The sequence below is a fragment of the Hibiscus syriacus genome, unplaced genomic scaffold (assembly GCF_006381635.1).
Source record: "Hibiscus syriacus cultivar Baekdansim isolate YM2019G1 unplaced genomic scaffold, ASM638163v2 tig00109991_pilon, whole genome shotgun sequence".
Classification (NCBI taxonomy): Eukaryota; Viridiplantae; Streptophyta; class Magnoliopsida; order Malvales; family Malvaceae; genus Hibiscus; species Hibiscus syriacus.
Window position 1 is genome coordinate 580,059 of NW_024062551.1, and position 23,036 is coordinate 603,094.

Consider the following 23,036-nt stretch of genomic DNA (forward strand, 5'->3'; position numbering starts at 1 on the left):
CAGCTCGTAAAACTCGGTTACTCGCATTTTAAGGTCACGATACCCGATTAATATTATTTTATTTTTTGATTTATATTTTTTTAAGATAAATCTACATAGTAAAAACATAAAACCTAAAATTTTGTAATACATAACATTAATTTATAATTTATAAATTCAAATATATAATCTAAAAAATATAAAAAATATAAAAAATAAAATTATAAAATTACAATTAATTTTAAATAATTTAAGATTAAAATAAAATTTTTAAATAATTTAAATGTTAAGATTAAATAATTCGAAGAAATATAGATTTAGAATATTAGGGTAAAATAATTTTGAAAATAGAAATGAAAAATCTAATGTAAAATAAAAATAGTAATAAAATAAAATAGGAACCTAGGTCGGCGGGTACCCATTTAAGTTAATTTTGTGACTCGGACCTGACCCAGAAACCGTCAAAAAAACGGGTTGGGTACTTTGCTTGCAAAATCGGATATTTCCTCTAAAATACCCTATAATTTTATATCAGGTCATGTATTTTTTAATACCATTAGTCACACCATCATAGAAAAAAATAAATAAAAAAAAGTGTCACGTGAACAATTTTGCTTATTTTTTTAAAGACATGATGACTAAATTGTAACGTTAGGTATGATTCTTTGAAAAAGAAATAATTGGATTATCAAAATAGAACGACATGAATAGGTGAGTGACTAAATACATAGTTAACCCTTTCATTTATTCAAACACATGTTGCTTAGTAAACTCCGTTGAAGCTACTTGTCATAATTTATAAGATAGGGATAAGCCAGCCAAGGACGACCCCTGACCTCATCTGTAATAACTACAGATAAGCCTCTAATCTCTTTTAAATTCAACCACAATATTGTTGAACTCGACTGAGTTTTGGGAACTATTCCACCATAGCCATGTTAGGAAATAAATTGAGTACAAGTAATTTCCCTATAATCAGATTAGTGAGAATGCGAAATAAAAGCGGAAAATAATACCCAAAAATTGATAACGGAGTTCAGCCAATTGTGCTTACGTCTCCGGGCTGCTGCAGATCTTTTACTAAGAGAGAAAATTTACAGGTGTTTACAAAACACTCACTACTCACAAGAAAGCTCTATAGTATAGGAAGAAAGAAATGTTTTTGGGATGATTTTGAAGCTAAATGGGCTAGGGTATTTATAGCTTAAGCTTAAGGACTAATCTTGTAAATACCTTAAAGTGTGCAGTGGCTAAAAAAGTAATTAACCCATTTACAATTTTAATTAAAAATTGGGGCACCGAATTGTGCCCCCCTTTGTTGAAAATCCTGCTCCTTTTGAAGAAATCATGCGCCCCCTTTGAATTCCTTTAGGCGGTGGTGGTGCCCACCCCCTCATCAATTTTTGACTTTACAATCTCCCACTTGAAGACTGATTTTAATCTGTCTTCACACCTTGATCAATGCATCAGCATTTCTGGTCTTGTTACTCTAGCATTCCAACTGAAGCTGAACACAACTTCAGTTTGTCCGTAGTCACCGTCTTTGTCAACATGTCTGCCGGATTTTGAGCACCACTAATTTTTTCAAGTTTCAAAATCCCATCTTCCAGAAGAGACTGGATAAAATGATATCGCGATTGTATGTGCTTCGTTATGGAATGAAAAGACGGATTCTTCGCTAGATGGATAGCACTTTGACTGTCGCAATACAATATATTGTTTTCTTGTTTCTTGCCTAACTATTCCAAGAAACTTTGGAGCCAAACCATCTCCTTGCTGGCTTCCGTAATAGCGACATATTCTGCTTCAGTTGTGGAGAGAGGAACTATCTTCTGTAGTTGAGAAACCCAACTCACTGCAGTTCCTCATAGACTATAGACATACCCTGTAGTGCTTCTTCTGATGTCGACATTTCCGGTTAAGTCAGCATCTACATAGCCTGTCAGTGTCGTATCTCCACCTTTGAAACAAAGTGCTTTATTTGTGGTACCCGCAGATATATGAGGATCCATTTGACTGCTTCCCAGTGTAGCTTGCCCAGATTATTCATGTGCCTGCTAACAGCTCCCACTGCTTGAGCAATATCTGGTCTGGTACAAACCATGGCATACATTAGACTTCCAATTGTTGAGGCATACGACACCTTCACCATGTGTGCACATTCTTCCTCCGTCTTTGGTGATTGGTCTTTGGAGAGTCTGAAATGAACACCTAAAGGTGTACTTACTGGTTTAGCATCTTGCATGTTGAACCTAGAGAGTACTTTGTTGATGTACTCAGCCTGTGATAACATCAAAGTCCTCAACTTTGTATCTCTCTTGATCCTCATCCCAAGAATCTACTTTGCAGTGCCCAGATCCTTCATAGCAAACTGTTTCGACAATTTTTGCTTCAAGTTTATAATCTCTTGCATATCTGAGCCTACAACGAGTATATCATCAACGTACAATAATAAAATAATAAAGTTGTTGTCGAACCTCTTGATGTAGCAACAATGATCTGTATGGCATCTGGTAAAACCACTGCTACTCATGAAGCTATCGAACTTCTTGTACCACTGTCTAGGAGCTTGTTTTAAACCATACAAGCTCTTCTTCAACCTGCATACCAGGTTTTTCTTGCCTGCCTCTATGAAGCCTTCTGGCTGCCTCATATAGATTTCTTACTCCAAATCACCATGAAGGAAAGCTGTCTTTACATCTAACTGCTCAAGATGTAAATTCTCTGCAGCTACAATTTTCAACACCAGTCTGATTGTAGACAGTTTTACGACTGGAGAGAAAATTTCATTGTAGTCAATACCTTCTTTTTGTTGAAAGCCTTTGACAACCAATCTTGCTTTGTAGCGTTTGCTCCCATCGTGCTCTTCTTTGATCCTGTAAATCAACTTGTTGTGGAGCGCTTTCTTGTCTGGTGGTAATTCAGATAATTCTCACGTCTGATTTGACATAAGCGAGTCCATCTCATCTTTCATGGAAGACTCCCACTTGACTGAATCCTCCACCTGCATTGCTTCATCATATCACTCTGGTTCACCATTGTCAGTCAGCAACAAGTAGTGCAAAGAAGGCGAATAACGCTGGGTTGGTTTAGGAATTCTGGAGGAGCATCTCAGTTCTGGTGTGCGTGGTTCTTCTTGAACTGCTTCAGGATTGATCTGAACATCATTTCCAGAAATCTCCTCGAACTCAGCAAATTCCTTCGTTTCAGCTTCGGTATTGGAGCTACTTGATTCTACGGTTGACATGTGTTTGTACATCACATTCTTATTGAAAATGACGTCTCTGCTTCTGATGATCTTCCGATTTTCGTAGTCCCAAAACCGGTAACCGAACTCATCACCGCCATAACCAACAAAGGCACATTTTTTGGACTTAGCATCAAGTTTACTTCTTTCAGCAGAATCTATGTGTACATAAGAAATACAACCAAACACTCTTAAGTGTGAAAGGTTTATTTCTTTCTTGCTCCAAGCTTTCTCTGGTATTCAACCATCCAAGGGAACTGAGGGCCCACGGTTGATCAGGTAAGAATAAGTGTTGATAGCTTCGGCCCATAGAAATTTAGGTAATCCGGCATGTATCCTCATGCTTCTGGCACGTTCATTCAGAGTTCTGTTCATGCGCTCTGCTACGCCATTTTGCTGTGGTGTCATGGGAACTGTTGTCTCCATCTTGATCCCATTGCTTGCACAGAAATCTTTGAATCTGCTATTTTTGTACTTTCCTCCATTATCAGACCTCAACCGCTTGACTTTCAGGCCAGTCTCATTTTCCACCATGGCCTTCTATTTTCTGAAGGTATCGAAGACTTCTGATTTCTTCTTCAGAAAATAAACCCACACTTTCCTTGTTGAATCATCGATGAAGGTGACATAATATAGTGAGCCTGAAAGATATGGAACTGGGGATAGTCCCCATACATCAGTATGAACCAATTATAACCTTTCTACCTTGGGTGTCTTGCCAATCTTTGTAAAACTGACTTTCTTTTGTTTGCCAAAGATGCAATCCTCGCATTGTCCGACATCTACATTCTTTAGATCCGGCAGCTTCCCTTTTAACAGAAGTATCTTCATTCCTTTCTCGTTCATATGGCCAAGCCTTTGGTGCCATAGGTTTGATTTTCCATCAGCATCTGCTACTGCAATGATATTCTCTAAATTTGAGGTTACATAGAGAGTATCAGTCTTCTTACCATGAGCAATGACGAGTGCTCCTTTGGTAATCTTCCATTCACAGCCTGAAAAGGTTGTACTGTATCCTTCTCCATCAAGCTGTCCTACAGAAATCAAATTTCTTTTGAGACCAGGAATATGTCTCACTCCTGTCAGCTTCCAGGTGGTCTGGTTTGGCAGTTTTAGTCGGATGTCTCCTTTTCCGACGATCTTCAAGGTTTCATCATCAGCAAGATGAACCTTCCCAAAATCACCACTAACATAGTTCTCCATGATTTCTTGCCATGGCGTGGAGTGGAAAGATGCCCCTGAATCCAAAATCCATGATTTAATCGGACTGTTGACGCTTAAAATCATGGCATCACCTGTCTCCTCCGTCATGTTGGCAGATTCCTGTGCGCCGGTATTTTTCTTCAGTGCTCTACAATCTCTTTTGAAGTGACCCTTCTTGCCGTAATTATAACAGGTAAAATCTTTATTTCATGTTCTTGATTTTCCCCTTCTGGATTTCGATCTGCCACGATTTGAATTTCTTTATGAAGTTCTCCCTCTGGACTCCGTGTGCAAGGCTGAGGAGGTTGATGCTTCACCCGATTCTCTCCATCGAATTTCTTCGCTCAGTACCAGATCCCGAACATCGTCGAATTTTAATTTGATGTTTCCCGACGAACTGCTTACTGTTGTAACAGTAGCATTCCAACTGTTTGGTAAAGATGATAAGAGAATTAAAGCTCGAACTTCATCATCGAATTCAATTTCCACTGAACTCAACTGGGTTGTGATTGTGTTGAGTTCATTTAGGTGTTGTGCCACCGATGCCCCTTCTGTCATCCGCAAATTGAATAATCACCTCATCAAATGAACTTTGTTTGAGGTCGATGGCTTCTCATACATACTGGAGAGAGCCGCCATAAGACCCGCCGTGGTCTTTTCCTTTACTATGTTGAAAGCAACATTGCGGTATAACGTCAGTCGGATAACTCCGAGGGCTTGTCTGTCGAGAAGAGCCCAGTCTTGATTCTTCATGCCCTCTGGTTGTTTTCCTGAGAGGGGTTGATATAGATTTTTCTGGTATAGAAAATCTTCAATTTGCATCTTCCAAAATTCAAAGTCCGCACCATCGAACTTTTCAATTTTCACATTCCCTTCGTCTGCAGTCATCGCTCCCACTCAAATCTGGCTTCGTTTGGATCGTTTCTGACAATTTCTGCGAACCGCCGTGTATTAGAACACCTCCGTCGACAAACTCGTATCGCCGACCGAATTTCACTATTCATGAAATTCACTATTCACATGAATAGTAACCCGAATAGTAACCTCGTAAAAATTTGACAGAATTCACAACCAAAAGCTCTGATACCAGTTGTTAGGAAATAAACCGAGTACAAGTAATTTCCCTATAACCAGATTAGTGAGAATGCGAAATAAAAGCGGAAAAATAATACCTGAAAATTGATAACGGAGTTCAACCAATTGTGCTTACGTCTCCGGGCTACTGCAGATCTTTTACTAAGAGAGAAAATTTACAGGTGTTTACAAAACACTCACTACTCACAAGAAAGCTCTCTAGTATAAGAAGAAAGCTAGGGTATTTATAGCTTAAGCTTAAGGACTAATCTTATAAATACTCTAAAGTGTGTAGTGGCTAAAAAAGTAATTAACCCATTTACAATTTTAATTAAAAATTGGGGCACCGAATTGTGCCCCCTTTATTGAAAATCATGCGCCTTTTGAAGAAATCATGCGCCCCCTTTGAATTCCTTCAGGCGGTGGTGGTGCCCACCCCTCCTCAATTTTTGACTTTACAAGCCAAAAAGCTATGGGATCAATCATGAGTTGCTGCAGATCAGAAAAGGTCGATGAAGGGTATGCAAATTACTATTACTCACTTATGCAAAAAAAAATACTACTACTCATCTTTATATTACTGTTCTTCTTATTGTTTTTATTCGGGATTTAAATTACGGGTGCGGTTACAGTCGCGATTTTAATTGCGTTATTTTTGTTGCGATGGTGAAAATAAATTGTGATTGGGTGTTATTGTGGTGATTACGGGTATGACGATCATGTAATAACAGTACCGGACGTCACCGTTACCGCTATGTAATTGACGTTATTATATTAATGTACCACTATTTAAATCCCTGATTCTATCGTGCTAATAAACAAAATGCATGGTTTTTTGTATGGGAAGTGTTGTGGGTGCTCCAGGGAATACAACATGGAGAATGTTTACGTATAAAGAGCTGTATAATGCTGCCAATGGTTTTAGCGACGATAACAAACTGGGAGAAGGCGGCTTCGGCAGTGTTTACTGGGGTAAAACTACCGACGGTCTTGAGGTATTCTCCCACATTAAATTTTCAATATTCTCTGTTCATGTTCGTTTAAAATCTTAATATTATATTGAGTGACAAATTCAAAAATATTTTTAAGAATTCACATGTATGTATACTAATAATAGAATTTTTTTCTTATGGGGAGGGCACAAATAAAATTTATGGTCAAACATCATCAGTAAAGTGGATAATTAACATAAAAAATTTGGATTTTAGGGTGAATACATGCCCACCTTGTTGCCCTTTTGTTAGGAGTGTTCAAATTAATCCGTTACTGTTAACCGTAACTGTTAATCAGTGTAATTGTTATATTTTATAAGTTAATCAATCAAACCGTTAAGATTTCATAATTTCGGTTAATTGAACGCTAAAGTATCCATTAACGATTACGAGTTAATAAATTTTAATTAATTAATTACATTTTATTGGGGATAAAATTAGAAATAAAATCAAAATGATTCCTCCCTATTTTTTAGTTTTCATGTTTGTCTTATATAGGAGTGCATTAAATCAAACATGGATGGAAGAAATACTTGATTTTAAACCGCAAAAGAAAAAAATTAATAAAAATAAAATACATCTATAAATAAATATGGTTTCAACTAATATATATGTCTATGATTGTAAATTTTATGAAATTTTAAAATTTTTATGTTATGTGTTTAAAAAAAATTATAATAGGTTAACAACATGTTAGCCTATAATTGAATCGTTAATAACAATTAACTGTTAGGGATTAACTGCTTCTTAATGTTTAGGTTACTATTAGCAAAATTTAGTAATCGTTATAATGGTTAACCAATTATGTAGACTAAATCGTATGATTAGTTGACCATAAACACCCTACAATTTGTATTTGCCACTGATTATGTTCGAATTCATTTGTTTATTTTTAAGATATCCGTATTAAGTTCATTTAACGTTTGCAAACATTTCCATTTAAGGCTTGTTTATTGTTCGAAAATTAACACTCTTTTTGCCCATATATTTGCAAACTAAACAAAAAATACTGAAATTGCACCAATAGCCTTTAAGTTTCTTTGACTTCACAGTTTGAATTTCAAACTTTGAATTTCAAAGTTTATCATATGTTTAATTTAGTTCCTACCTTCACCAATATTTAAATAATTAGGTAATCGAGCTTATAAACAAGTCGACGAGCTTGTTCGTGAATATAAACGAATCAACACACCTATGTTCGTGTTCGTTCTTCTACTAAATGAACATAAAAATTATATTCACATTTGTTTATTTAACCTAATAAACCAATAGAAATGAACGTCACACAATCGATCCACGAACAATTCATCGATCGTTCTTTTTATTTACACCCTTATACGGTGTTACGATACGAGTAGAGTTTATCGTTCTTGAATAATGGATGCAGATAGCAGTCAAGAAATTAAAAGCCATGACAGTGAAAGCCGAAATGGAATTCGCAGTGGAAGTTGACTTTCTCGGAAGGGTTAAGCACAAGAATCTATTGGGACTGAGGGGTTACCGTGCCGGGACCGATCAACGGCTCATCGTCTACTATTACAAGCCTAACCTGAGCATATTATCCCATCTGCATTGTCAATTTGCAGGAGATGTTCAATTGGATTGGAAGAAGAGAATGAAGATTGTCATTGGATCTGCAGAAGGCATATTATCCATAGGTGTTTGCACCATGAAGTAAAACCCCATATCATTCATAGGGACATTAAGGACAGTAATGTCCTTGATTCGAATTTCGAACCGCTGGTTGCCGATTTCGGGTTCACGAAACTAATCCCGGAAGGCGTGATCCACATGACGGCCTGTGTTAAGGGCACTCTAGGGTACCTCGCGCCAGGATACACCATGTGGGGAAAGGTTTCCAAGAGTTGCGATGTTTATAGTTTTGGTATTCTCTTGCTTGAGCTTGTGACAGGGATGAAGCCTATAGAGAAGTTGCCTGGTGTCAAGAGGACTATAACTGAATGGGCGGAGCCGCTTTTAGCCAATGGACGGTTTAAGGATCTCGTTGACCCAAAGCTTCGGGGACACTTCGATGAGAACCAGTTGAAACAAGCGATCTACGTCGCGGCTCTATGCGTGCAGAGGGAACCCGAGAAGCGGCCGAATATGATGCAAGTTGTGGGCATGCTAAAAGGGTATGACACTAGAGGTAACATGATGAAGACGAGAATGGACAGCGTGAAGTACAAGGAAGAACTACTGGAATTTGATCAAACAAGTGGTGATGATGATGATCTTGAGGAAAGTTGTGGAACATTTTGTGCCATGGTGGGGATAAATATGCAAGATCCTTACAGCCGATATGGAAATAAGAAAATAACCAGACATGTCTAACAAAGTATATTTGGAATGCAACTATTCTTGATTTTGTTGGTATCAGAATCAACCTAAACTTGACATGAGTATAACATCCGTTCATTCGTTACCCGACTCGACTTGGGTTTAAGGAAACTCTAACACACACGCACACATGGAAAAATATAAATAGAAAAATATTATTGGGATCGAATTGAATATTTTTAACCCTAAAATCGAACCTAAATTATCTAAAATAACTCAGTCCTATAAAATCGTGACATATCGAAACTTATCAGGTTCGAATCAAATGTCCAATCCCTATTTATAAGATTCAGTTTGCAGAAAATAGCCCTCACAATTTTGCCATCCATCAAAATTACTGATTAAACACAATCTAGTAAGCACAGAAGTTGTATTTAGCCTAATAAAACTCGATTTGGTATCTTGAATTTGTCTTGTTTAATCAAAAGCCATATTATTTTTTAAATTTGAAAATTCCAGATTTTATCAGCTTCTGTAGGGGAAGCACAAAATGTAGAATCAATTTAAGAATGAAAAGGTTAAAATCTTTAAAAAAAAAAATTCACACGTCTACTAGTTTACTCAACAAAGAAATCAAAACCAGAAAGCCGGACCCAAATTTCTAATAGATCATACCGAGCAAACGCGATTCCCTGTAAATCCACGAGCTTCCAATTCTTCGGACACACAAGTTAGCTTAGCCACTTCCGGATTTAAGTGTGTTACTCAACCTACAGTAATCGAAAATAAATTCATGAAAAGAAAAGGAAAGTGAAAATGCATCTCAATTATGTTTTCTACTTGAGCTAATTCTAAGAATCATCAATCTTAAGTGGCTAAAACAATGTCATAGAAGTGAACAGAATCAAATAAAACATCGGCGGTATAGGAAGTCATGTACAAGTGCCTTACCTTCATCATCACACGGTCTACCGTTCATAAAGATGAACTGTTCGATGTGCATAAACAATTAACTTACCATTCTACTACTTAAAAATATGAAGACTACTTAAAAATATGAAGTTGCAAGAAGCGGGTCGAATTTACTTTGACAAAAAATGAAAAGAAAATGAACACTTTGAAGTTGTTAACCATAAATGCATGCAATGAATCTCATCATAGCATGGGTGCCATTATATATGCAAATATCAAAATTTTGCCAATCTAATTTAAGAAAAACATGTGATCCAAAACCTACCAGTCCAAGCCTTCAAAAAGGCCTTCCCCTTTAGTTGCCGAAGTTTTAAAAATAGCCCATTGGCGGTTTTTTATCTTGTGCAACTCCAAAGCCTCTGTCACCACAGCAGCATCAAGTGCACCTGGAAGATCCTGTATTATCCAAAAACGTGATATTAACTACAAGAAAATTTCATAAATAAAAAATAACCAAAGTGATTTACAATATTTGATCACCAAATGAAAAGGTTATTCCTCTTTTCTCAGCTAAAATTTTTGAGTATGTATTTGGGAACAACTTCAATTTGAAATAATGAACTTGGATCGCAGATTTACCACTAATTTGAGCAATAGAACTCATAAAGTTCATATTCTGATTAATTTATACATGACTATTCATCCTTAAATTGTGTGCAGTAAACAAAGTCCAAATTCACTCTCTAATACGATGACCATAAATAATCAGCTTTTGCACAATGTCACGCATAAGAAAAGCAAAAGAATGAGTTCTAACACATCTCCAAGAAGAAATAAAAAATAGAATGATCAAACGAACCTGTTTATTTGCAAATATAAGAACTACTGCTCCCCTTAGCTCCTCCTCCTGCAAAGATTCACACAAACTATTACAAAAGAAGCATGAAAACATATAAATCAAGCACTAACAAGTAAAAAGAAAATATTGTAAGCACCAAGCAGTAGTTCATAATAGATGTATAAAATGCTCATCTTGATTGATAGTGAAAGGGGAAAAGAAGGTTTAGTTTATGTCCTGTGAATCACGGACATGGATAACGAATACGGTTATGACTCGACGGGGTAATTCTTAAAAATCTAGGACACGACAGGGAAAAAATACAGCAACTAAAATAGGTTAAATGGATTTTATTTTTCATATCAAAATTCTTTTCAATTAAAATATTTTTAAAAAAATAATTTTATTCCATGAAAAATAATTAATACTTTAAAATTTTAACTAATCTTTTTATTTTTTGGGGGCTAAAATAATTATTGAAAGTTAGGGTTTTTTCAACTTCAACCTTTTAGCCCAAGTCCAATTTCTAATTAAAATAAACTGATAATAATAAATATTGGAAGTTTGGGTTTTTTTCAACCTAAAGCCGCTGAATCTGCTTCGCCTTATTCACTAAAATTTCATGCAATCTATGTTGCTCCCTGAAATAGATCGCCAAACTAGTTTCTTATGTCCATTTCCCCCCTATTCCAACATATACAGTACATATTCTAGCAGGTTGGAGGCATGCCTGTGTCGGACACCTGTACGCGCACGGTTCCAGAATGACCATGTTTTCAGTTCATATCTTTTTCATGGGAAGTGAACGACAAGTAGACAAAGAAGTCCTCTAAATCTGTCTTCATACAAATAAATAAAAATACATTGAAGGAAGAGATATACAGCAAGACCATAAAATCCTGGAATAACATTTAAAAATTGAAGATAACCATAGGGAAATAACCTTCAAGGGGGAGGGGGAACAGAAAGGTAACACTAACAGAAAGATTTCACAGCATAGAATATCTTATGGACGGCACTAGTTACACCAGTAAAATACAGAAATATGACCAAATATATCTTGGTGAATTTACCTCCAAGATTGCATGAAATTCTTCTTTAGCTATCACCAGCCTATCTGTGTCACTTGAATCAACAACATAGATTATGGCCTGAGTATTTGGAAAGTAGCATCTCCAATATGGCCTGCAGAGCAAAAGAAAATTGGAAACTAGATTGGTGATCTATTTCAGGGTGCAACATGATATTAAGTGAAGGCAGATAAACAATTCATACCATAAAACTTGATTAGAATGAGCAAATGAAACATAAATCATACACCAAAATCTGAATAGACTAGAAATACTTTTGCCTGGCATGAATACACTGTGCGATGCAAAACTTATTTTATTTTATTTCACAAATTTTAGAAAGTGGAACAGCCTGGAACAGTACTCGTCAATTAAACCACAAGTCCTGATTACAAGAGTGGTGTAAAGTGAGGAAATCATGGCACCTTATTAAAATGACATGACAGATTCAAAGTAGGTTTGTTTGATGACAAAAAAATGAAACAAAAGGTATTTTCAGGAACATTTTAAAGTTACTATACAACAGCCTTAAAACATAGGGTCAGAGGGTACAGTGAAAGCAGTTTTAGATGGTCTCTCTCAAATGTATAGAAGGAGAGGCCAAAGCGGTTTATTGTAAGTTGTGGCATTTTGAAGAAGTTTATTCTAGCCGATCTTTAGCAAAAATCAATTCAATAGCATTAAAAGTAAATAAATGCTATAGCTATATCCAATCACAAATTTACTACATCTGGTTCAAGTAGCTGGATATCTATAAACAGTGCAACTAAATTATCAAAATGATTCTTTCTTTATGCATCAAACATCAATCAGAATAAGTCGCAATGAAATGGATACAACTATATTAGACATATACCTTATCTTTTTCTGCAATTAACACAACACATTTCGTATTGTACAACATTGAAGAGTAAAACAATATTAGCTCTATTAAATGGCCTAAGTAGCCAATGGCCTGTTGTAGATGCACAAAGGCACAACTTTACATAGAGGTTTAGGGCACCAAACATCTCATCAAAGAGTTACCCGTAAGAAGTTAAATAATAAAAGAAAAATAAAAATAAAAAACGAAGAAAAGTTATATGTTTGGAAAAGTTACCTAATACTTGTCTGTCCACCTGCATCAATAAATGATAAAGATGTCATCAGGACAAAGAAGTTGACATTACCTATGTTTGACAAATAAAACTAAATAACCCAGAATGACAAAAGAAATCAAACTTTCAAAACAATGTATTCAATTTAAGTCTAATACTAAGATTAATGTTCCACAGGGTTATACTTTGACGAAGTCCAATGGCTTTGAATAACAGCAAAATTGCATCAGAAAAGAAGTAAGGTTGCAGAAATTCAGTTTGAACTGGCAGGCAAAGTTAAGCTTCCATTGTTTCTAGTTTCTCCAATAGGTGTGGCAGATGTCTCTAAATAAGTGGAAGTTCTATTTCACCAAGCTTCAAAAAAAGTTCCTCCAATCTCAAAGAGCACTTAGTTCTGTAAACTTGCTTCAAGTTGTTACTTACTATGCTGGTTTATCACCTGAGATACTAATAACAGATATATAAAGACAGTCGAGCAGTAAAAGAATCATGTGAATTGTGGGTTGAAAGCCAGTTAATCAAGATTTAAAGTACCATAAGTGAGAATTAACTTCATTAAAGTCTTTGATATAAGAAACAGAAGGGGTTTAAAATCTCAACATGATTACTGTTTCTTCTTACTGACATTTCTGTAAGTTACAGAGGTTGTGTGTGCTCTAATATGATTATAATATAAATGCATATTGTGATTTAGTTTTCCATCTCTTCAACCTTAAAACAATCAATCGATGCGAATATATAAACAAAAACATATATCAAGGAACAATGGTCTGCATACCTAAATCCCAAACTTGAAATTTGATGTTATTGTACTGCACCGTTTCCACATTAAATCCAATTGCTATACCATAAACAAAACAACAAATTAAACAGCAATTCTTAACTACTGAAGAAGACTTTGATCCGCTGATTTGAAAATAACAACGGATCAAAAATCTAACTTCCCCTCAACATATCAAATTGCTCAATGATCCCCCTAATAGGAAAAAAACTGAATAAGGACTAACTTGGTATTGTGGAGACAACTTCACCCATCTGGAGCCGATCTGCAACCAAACCCTCAATAATATCAAAAAATTGCCCATTGCATAATTCCTCGCATGAAAAAATGGGCATCGCTTAAAACATTAAAAGAAGCAAGGGATGAGAAAGAATACAGAGAATGGTGGTTTTGCCGGCATTGTCAAGGCCAAGAACAAGGATACGAGCCTCCTTGTTTCCAAAGAGTGAAGAGAACAATTTTGTAAACATTATACCCATCTGGTTAAATATAGCACAAAATTACTCTCTCAGTGCATGAATTTTGGGGATCAGATCTCCAAAGCAGCACCCCTTTCGATTTCCTACTCCTACAAAAGGAGAGGGCCTGCTTGCAAGAGGAGTTGGGAACTTCGAGAAGGGTAAAATTGTGATTTCTGAAAAGTAGAGGGGTGAGAAATGCAATGTGTTTTTCTCTTTATTTTTTTTCGGAAGAGTTTTTTGACCCAACGCAACATTAACATAGTCATATTGGGTGGGTTTAAATATAAAATAAGTAGTCAAACTATATCATTTTCCATAAATATGTATCTGAAGTATTTTTTAATTCATTATGATACATAAAGTTATAAATATTATCATGTTAGGTGTTCGGACTGTCAACGATTTTAATTCTTCCCATTAGATGACATATTTTACAATCTGATATTAAAAAATATTTAAAATTAAATTACATTTTTTTTTTAAAAAAAATTTTGAAATAACCCAAAAACTTTGAAAATCTCTGTTTTGAAAATCGGACCGGCCGGTTCAACTGGGAATCGTTGCCTAGTCCGGTTCAATTTAAACCGGTTGAACCGCTACTAGTGAACCGGTCAGAACCGTTCGAACCGGATCGGCTGAAAACCAAAAAAAACCGGAAAAATCGGAAATTTTGTTTTTTTTTTTTTTAAAATTAAACCAAACGTCGTTTGTTAAACGAGCCAAGTCGAACTCGAGTATTGCTGAGCTCGACTCGAACTTGAAAACTTTAAAAGTAAGCTCAACTCCACTCAAACTCACAAGTTAAAAATTATCAAGTTCAACTCGAACTCGAAATATAATATTGAAACTTGAACTCAAAAAGGCTTGAGCTAAAAAAAAATTTAGAAACTCAATTGAAGCCTAAAATTTGAGCTTGATTGAAGTGAAAGAATAGTTCACTTAATGCTCACCAAAAGGTTCCATGATTTTGAATGTCAAATTACCTCTATTATTTATAGAAGTTAGTTGTGATGATCTTCTATGTTTCTTAGTAATGTGGGATTGTTTTGTTCTCATATTTTTACTCTTTAGACTTTTGGGATGCTCTTCTATGTTTCTTAGCCATGTGAGATTGTTTTAAAAAAAAATTAAACCAAACAATATCATTTTGTTATGATTTTTTAGCCCCAAATTTATTTTTTAATTATAGTTATATAATTATATTTATTATTTAATATGTTTTACCTTAAATATTATGTTGTAGTTAATTTGAATCATTTTGTTTCACTTGATTTTATGGTTTTTAATTTATATATGTTATGACTTGCTTTGAATATGACTTGTGATTTAAAAAAATAATTTTTTATTAAATATTTTTGGTATTTGTATTTAATTTTTTAAATAATTATGACGTCGTCCGGTTCTTCTAACCGGTTCGACCGGTTGAACCAGTGAACCGGTAGCATGGCCGGTTCGCTAACCGGTCCGGTCCTGAAAACCATGTTGAAAATATTCATTTCAACCTCTAATCCAACGTCGACGGTTACCCTTTGCAGTCGACGAAACTCCACCTGACCTCAGCTCCCCCGATGACCAAAATCCCTATGAAATTGTGACCAATCAACGATGAATCGGTGTTTTCTACCCGCAAACACTAGGATGAAAATTACGATCCCATGCGATTCCGACAGCTAATCGACGACAACTACTATGGCGTATGACTAGGAGGATGACATGGACTACATCGACGGTGTTGATCGTGGCCAGAAAAAGCGGTGGGGGTTAAAGTTAGGATTTGAGAATTTTAGGGATTTGGAGTTTTTTTATAATTTAAGGGAAATAGGTTTTTTTAAATATAATAATATTTTTAAAATTTTTAAGAAAAATAAATTTCAAAATCAGCAAATTATGACACGTCACTTAACGGAAGAAATTTGTCGTTGACGGCTCAAACACTTAAAATGATATTATTTGTAACGTTTAGGCACCGAGATGAGTTAGAAAATACTTTAGGCACATATTCGTGAAAAAACGATATAGTTTGGGCACCTATTTTATATTTAAGCCTATTGGATGGTAATCTAATTTGGATCTGATAGGCTTTGACCTTCTCGGACTCTGTAAAATCAGAGTTTTTGCTTTTAAATTTTAGATCCAGGTCGAGACGAACTTGATATATAAGATTTTCAAGTTTGGATCGAGGTCAAGTTTGAGATAAAAAATCTCTGATCTGACTTAATTCAAGTATCTTTAATTATATTATATAATTTAAATTTATTCATAAGAATACCACTATATATATAATACTTTAGAGTTTCTCCCATTTTGTTTCTCTTCTTCTTTTATTGCATATTCTAACTTTTTCTTGCAGGAATAAGTTATATCTGTAATTAAATGAATCATTATTTTAATTTTTCTCTAAAATAAATATTATCACTTGAAAACACCGTTAAAAGAAAAAAAATCTCAAATTTTCTTTCTTTCCTCTACTCGAAGTTTATATTTCCCCACTCAAATATCTGAGTTTTGGAAAATTAAACTTTGTTTTTTTTTCATATCTTATCAAATTTTCTATAAAAAAAACTTAGAACTTTCATATATATTTTATTCAAAGGTTTGGAATTTTTAGTTTATGTGTTCTTTTGATCATTTGTTTTTTCTTATTCTAAATTTAATATGTAAACTTAGATCGCTGTTTTGAGCGGACAATATTTTAAACACTCAAATTGAGTAGAGACATAATTTAGACCAATATTTTATTCAAAAATGAAAGTAAACAATATTTATCGAGACAACGAAGAATAACAATTTTTCTAACTAATATTTTTCTTTTTGATAAATATTAAATTTAATCTTAATCCTAATTGAGGGTCAAAAAAGGGAAATACTCTTAATGGATTTAAAACTCGTAACCTAAATATATATATATATATATATATATATATATATATATAAAATAAACAGTTTAACTAACCGGATAATTGTAATTTCCCAACCGTTATGTTATGTCATATATACTAAATACACTTAAATCAAATTCCTTTCCTAAACCTGACAAGGGAAACTAAATGCGAGAAACTAAACAGGAGATTCTAAGGTGAATCATATAATTAACTTGGTCGAAAACCAATAAAATAGTACAAATCAAACCTAAAAATTAACTAACAAATAGTTAATACTTAAAACAACGGTTAATCCGACCTTAGCTCAGTTGGTAGAGCGGAGGACTGTAGTAGGTGTTCCTCATATAATCCTTAGGTCGCTGGTTTGAATCCGGCAGGTCGGAATTATTTTTCTCTTCGCATTCATCAAATTTTTATTTATTATTTTATTAAGAGTGTTCTTATTTAATTTTAATTACCCTATTTTATTAGTCGGCATTAATAATTTATTTTTTCAATAGTACCATTATATTCCTAGCATGAATAACAACGAAGATGCAATTTTGCAAATACTGAATAGAAAGCGTTCTTAAAGCGTTACTGAGATAAAAATCTGGTGCAAGACATACACAATTACTCAGTGCAAAAGAACTCAAAAAGCAGTGGAAGCACATCTAACACATGAACAATTATATATTTCTTTCTTTTTATTATTAATAATCGAGCTTGATTATAAAAGATAGTATATATTCTAGATAATTTCAACCATTTAACTATAAATACTCGAATGTCCTGTAGTCGATGATACTCGAACTCACAACCTTTAAGGATAACAATCATCCATTTAACTATTGAAACAACTTCAATGATATATATATATATATATATATAGAAAAATAAATTAATTATCATAACAAAGAAAGTTAATTTTTTTAATTAATCTAAAGTGATTATAAAGAAAACATTATGGATACAATAAAACGTAATTATATAATCTACACGCTTACAAAGGCATGGGAAAGAAATAAGATAACATTACTATCCTTAACAAATATATGACCATCAAGCAATTCAATTTGTGTCTAACACCTCTTGACCATCCCCATTTTTTTATTATTATTTTAACACGAACCAACCCAGGTTTAAGCACCATAGATGTTATGAGCTTTCAAAAAGTTAAAAGTTATTTTAAAACAGATAATATCATATACTTACCTCAGATTAATAAAAAAAATATTATCATTTTAATGGGTCTGCATGTGGTGATTGCTTGACATTCCCTTCCCCACCATGTGGTGGCGCTGGAGCATTAAATTAAATTTAATTATTTTAAGTTTGTCTTTTTCAATATCATGTTTAAACCTAATGATTTGTTCTTACATGTATTCTTAAGAACTCAACCATAGAGAAAACTGTAGTGGGTTTTCCTCAGTTTATCCTTAGGTCGCTGGTTCGATTCCTGCAGATCGGAATTTTTTTCTCTTTGCATTTTAAAATCAAATTATATTATTACCATTCGGAAGTGCATAGTCCTACAACTATTTTTTTTTTGTTGCACTTTTGGGATGCTAAGACTTATGCCTTGACTAACATATCGACTCGGATCACACGATTTTAATGGATAATTCTTCTAACGAGAATTTTCTACATACACAAAGACTTGAATTCAAAATTTACTTAACCGATATCAAGATCTTACCATTTGAATCAACTCTGTTGGTATCATCATCCTGCAACTAATTGAAAAAAAACCAACTCTTACGAAAACCGACAGCTTTTTATATATTGATCGTACCATTCATGTGTTTAAGCAATGACTTAAACCTCGTACCATGATATGAACATCAGAAAATTTAAATAAGTCTCATAAAGGACTTACATATAAAACACAGTAATTACCCCACATATCATAACGTGACAGGTTAAATTTCACACAACATTTCACTTACGGAATTTAAGCATTTCAGTATGGCCTTTGACCGATATAATTCCCAGGAGGATCATAGTTACAAGTCATGAAAACGCCCCTCTTCCCATCACACACCACTCTGGCGCACCCGATCCTCTTGGTTCCGCCCCACACGATCTGCGTATAATGCCCGCACGACTGCCCTCCGGCGCACGAATTCGACCGGTAGTTGTACCACTTCTTCTCCGAAACCCACGCCACCGCCGCCTGCGACGGCGTCCACCCGTTTCCGCTACCCCAAAAGATATTCTCCCCGTAGGGTCCGTTGGAGTGCCTCAAGGCACAGTCTTTCCTCCTCTGGTTGGCGTACTTCTGAGCGTAGCGTGCCAGCCTCGAATCCCACACCAACGGCCGCATTCTAATGGCGGCCCGTGCCGCGTTTTGTGGAGCCATGAACTGATTCGCCGGACTCAGGTAGTTCGCCGCCTGGATCACCGTCGATAAAAGCGAAAGGAAAACGATGATTGCTGTGCCATGGAAGGCTCTCATTCGAGCTACCTCCATTGCTGAATGAGGGCCGATATGTACACAACAAAGATTTTTCACAAACGTATACTATATAAGCTTGGGATTTGTTCTTGTTTATTGGTTTGTTAGTGGTAGTTAGATAAAGAAGGTAGAAAAGTTCGGAGTATGGGGTGGCAAGCATGTTCGGTTATGATTGTTTGCATTTTGTTTTGGGTGGTGGGACAGAGTTTTTTCAAACCCTAAATTCTTGGTTTCATGATCTCCGGTTTTCATGGGTTGGCGCCTGTTTTCTCGGGGCTCATCCTACAATTGATGCGAATGAAAGTAGAATGTTTCTTCTTACCCATTCTTTGCGCCGTTAAAAGCGTTATTCTCTCCTCTCTTCCTTAATATTTAAAAGTAGAAAATATGACTTTTTTCACAAATACGACTTTAAAGAAATTTGATAACAAATCTCACACACTTACTTAATATCTATAATGCTCGAATTCGAGTCCTTAAGGTATAACAACGATTCCTTTACTACAGAAATTACTTTGGTTCGTGCTACTAAGATTACACTAGGAAAATGAGAAAATATTCCCTAAAAAACAATGAATAAATTTCAACAATATATTTTCACGTATCAAACGATCCTAAATTTTTATATAACTAAGAAAGATTACATTATATAAGGAAATCCAATAATCTTACGTCTGTGTAAACTAAACAAATTATTTATCACGTTGGTTTTATAAATTAGTTTAATATTAATTAAATTAAAATATATAATTTAAATATCATAGCCGTTTTTTCCGTCCCCTCTCTTTTACTTTTTTTCTTATTTACAACTTTATCAATTTTATTGATTAATTCAACTTTTTCTTCTTTAATTTTGTTTATACTTTTTTTCTTATTTACAACTTTATCAATTTTATTGATTAATTCAACTTTTTCTTCTTTAATTTTGTTTAACTGACGGTGATACTAATTTTAACGATGGTTGCCGCCCGTTGGTTATTTATTTTAGTTTTTAATAAGAATAATTATATATTTGTGACATGTTCTTTGCCTTTATAACACGTTTATCTCCGTCTTTGTGACATATTTTTCTCTGTCTTTTGGAAGCTTATGGGTTTTTACCGTTGTTTACGGTTTTGTCGTTGTTTTTATTTATCTTTTTTCTCTGGGTTGGATTTGACATCGTCACGACTGATCAAGATTAAGCTTATTTGTTATCATGATGATCTTCCCTGCTTTGGACCATCGAATTGATTTGGATACGCATTCTGCGTTCGTAGATAGTTTTCTCGCGTCGCTTGATTCTGATTTACGATTTGTCGGTGGTCTTTCAGTAGCTTCATCACCTTTTGTGGTTTGTTTACCGATGCAGTCAGATTTGTTCGTATCTTTATTTTATTCGAGTTTTTTTGTTAGGTTTTTTAATCTTTTCATTATTTGGTCCTTATATGATTTAGGTAGTTAGTTTTTGTCTCAATGGTAATAGAAAATTGTCATAATTATATTTTAAGTTTACGAATATACTTGTAAATCTTCATTGTAACTTTAAATATTTTCTATTTTTAATAAAACTAGCAACATTTTATAATAAAAAAATCAATTGAATTTAATCGGATCTACATCATTGTTGGTGCAACAATATTGTAAAATTAAATATGTTTAATAGCTTAATATCACCGGATTTAAAGGAGGAGATATAGGACATGATTTTTTTTTTTTTTGCTCTCCATTTCCAAGGCTTTGTTTTGACTAATCTGGATCGACCCAGGTCGTACATCTAGTTTTGATGGGTGAGTCCCCTAACAAAGATTTTCTGCATACATAATGACTCGAACCTGAGACATTGGTTAAGCAATATCAAGTTGCTTATCACTTGAACAAACTCCGTTGGTGGACAGAATCCTTTTATACAATATAAAACGCTTTTAATTTTACATAGATTTAGGACCGTTGGATTAGTAAAACAGATGACTGAGATTAAAAGTAGAAAATGATAAAATATTTACTGAAAAAAAAAACAGGGAGTTAATCTCAGCCGTTTATTTTTACTCATCAAATAGTCCTAAATCTGTGTAAAACTAAGAGTTTTACATTGTGTAAGTGGATCCTAATATATATATAAGAAACATATTAAAATATATTTTTATTATTAATAATTAATGTTATTAACATTTTATATTTCCACTCTGTTACATAATCTTTGAATAAATCAATTAAAAGTTATTATTTAAATTTTAAATATAAGACTAATAAACTCATATACAAATCTCTTATTACTTAATCTACGTTCATTTGTTCAAAAAATTTATAAATTTTTTTTTAATATAAAATATTTTTATTCTCTCAAATCGTGAGTACGGTAAATTTTAGTATATATTAAATGGTTGATTGAATTTATGTCAAGAATGAATCAGACACCAACTCAATTTAGAAATGACAAAAAAGTCAATTGTTTTATTAAATATTCAATAATTTATTAAATATATAAATAAAATTTATTAAACTTTCTATCACTATATCTATAATTTTCATTAAATAAAAATTCTAATTTTTTTTTTACATAAAACATATTCTTTCACTCCCGCAACAAGTATGACAGATTCTCTACTATATATAATTATTTTGCTACCAATAATTCAAATTTAGCTATTTTTGAATAAATTAATGACCTTAAAAGTAAAAAATTATTATTATTTATTGGAGTCTCGGATATATGCTGAGAGTCATGAACGTCATGAAGTGTTGGCTTTGATTTAGGGTGAGAGTTGAATTGCTCCGGTGATCTCGGCTCGCTTAAAAGTACTAATTAAAACCGATTGTTTTCTACGTAACTACAAATGCATCTTTAAGCCAATAATTTGATCCCTCTTTTTTCTTTTCTTTTTCTCTTTAAGACAGACCAAAGTAATCTATTTAGATAGTTGATTGCCTCCTATTTAGAGATGGGCATGGGTCGGGATTCGGTTAATCAAAAAATATATTTTTATCGGACTCGATTTTTTAAGATAAAATTTGAATTCGATTCAACCCGAAATAATAAAAAAATTATTTTTATTCAATAAAAATAGAGATTTAATTAAAAAAATAATATATAGAGGGGTATTATTGTAATTATCCATAAATATATTAGGTAAAATTATTTTTTTCGATCGAATATTTTTCACCTTAAACCCGACCCGACCCGAACATTATCTTTAAAAAAATACAACACTATTTTTTAAAAAAATCCACCCGATCGTGTCGGATTGGGTTAGAACCCGCGGGTTTAGGTCCCATGCCCATCGCTACTCCTATTCATAGTGAAATTAAAGATTTAATATTTAATGAATTTTATGGGTTAATTACACATTTAGTATCTAAACTATCAGTTTTAGTCCATTTTAGTTAGGAATGGCAACGGGCGGTTTTGCTCCCCCCGTCCCCGCCCCGTTCCCCGTCGGGTTTTTTATCCGGGTGCCCCGTCGGTGATTTTTTTGCCCCGTCCCTGAACCCGACCCAAAATATTGTACCCGAACCCGAACTCGACCCAATCCCTAGAAAAACAGAGCTGTCGTAGTTTTCATAAAAAATAGAAAAACGATAACAAAAAACTGGAAAATTAGTCTACATGATTTACAATTCAAACTACAGTCACAAATTCAAACTCAATTCTAAATAATTGTCTAAACTCCAAAATAAAACGCATACATAATTAAATACAAACTTGTTCTGATATTCAAATCATACAACGAAGATGCATACTTAATATTAAGTCAAATAAAATCATCCAAAATCGTCGTACCACTTTTGTCACTTTCTTTGGTA

General features: G+C 34.0%; 2 protein-coding genes, 1 non-coding gene and 1 pseudogene across 3 annotated transcripts; 2 read left to right on the forward strand and 2 right to left on the reverse strand.

Moving 5' to 3' along the window:
- The first annotated feature begins 5,975 nt into the window (after positions 1-5,975).
- LOC120212018 lies at positions 5,976-8,829 on the forward strand (annotated as a pseudogene).
- Positions 8,830-9,399: 570 nt separating this feature from the next.
- LOC120212047 (ADP-ribosylation factor 1-like) lies at positions 9,400-14,082 on the reverse strand. Its single transcript, XM_039210484.1, has 8 exons — positions 13,850-14,082; positions 13,700-13,738; positions 13,471-13,533; positions 12,695-12,713; positions 11,599-11,710; positions 10,547-10,594; positions 10,013-10,143; positions 9,400-9,545 (listed from the first exon to the last, which is right to left on the reverse strand). The coding sequence occupies exons 1-8, from the start codon at positions 13,950-13,952 to the stop codon at positions 9,512-9,514; spliced, it is 549 nt and encodes a 182-aa protein (XP_039066415.1). The 5' UTR covers positions 13,953-14,082; the 3' UTR covers positions 9,400-9,511.
- Positions 14,083-17,109: 3,027 nt separating this feature from the next.
- TRNAY-GUA lies at positions 17,110-17,199 on the forward strand. The gene is given in 2 exon segments: positions 17,110-17,146; positions 17,164-17,199. It is a non-coding gene; the product is annotated as a tRNA-Tyr (tRNA).
- Positions 17,200-18,700: 1,501 nt separating this feature from the next.
- Positions 18,701-19,339, reverse strand: LOC120211999 (pathogenesis-related protein PR-1-like). Its single transcript, XM_039210445.1, has one exon. The coding sequence runs from the start codon at positions 19,266-19,268 to the stop codon at positions 18,759-18,761; it is 510 nt and encodes a 169-aa protein (XP_039066376.1). The 5' UTR covers positions 19,269-19,339; the 3' UTR covers positions 18,701-18,758.
- Positions 19,340-23,036: the final 3,697 nt, after the last annotated feature.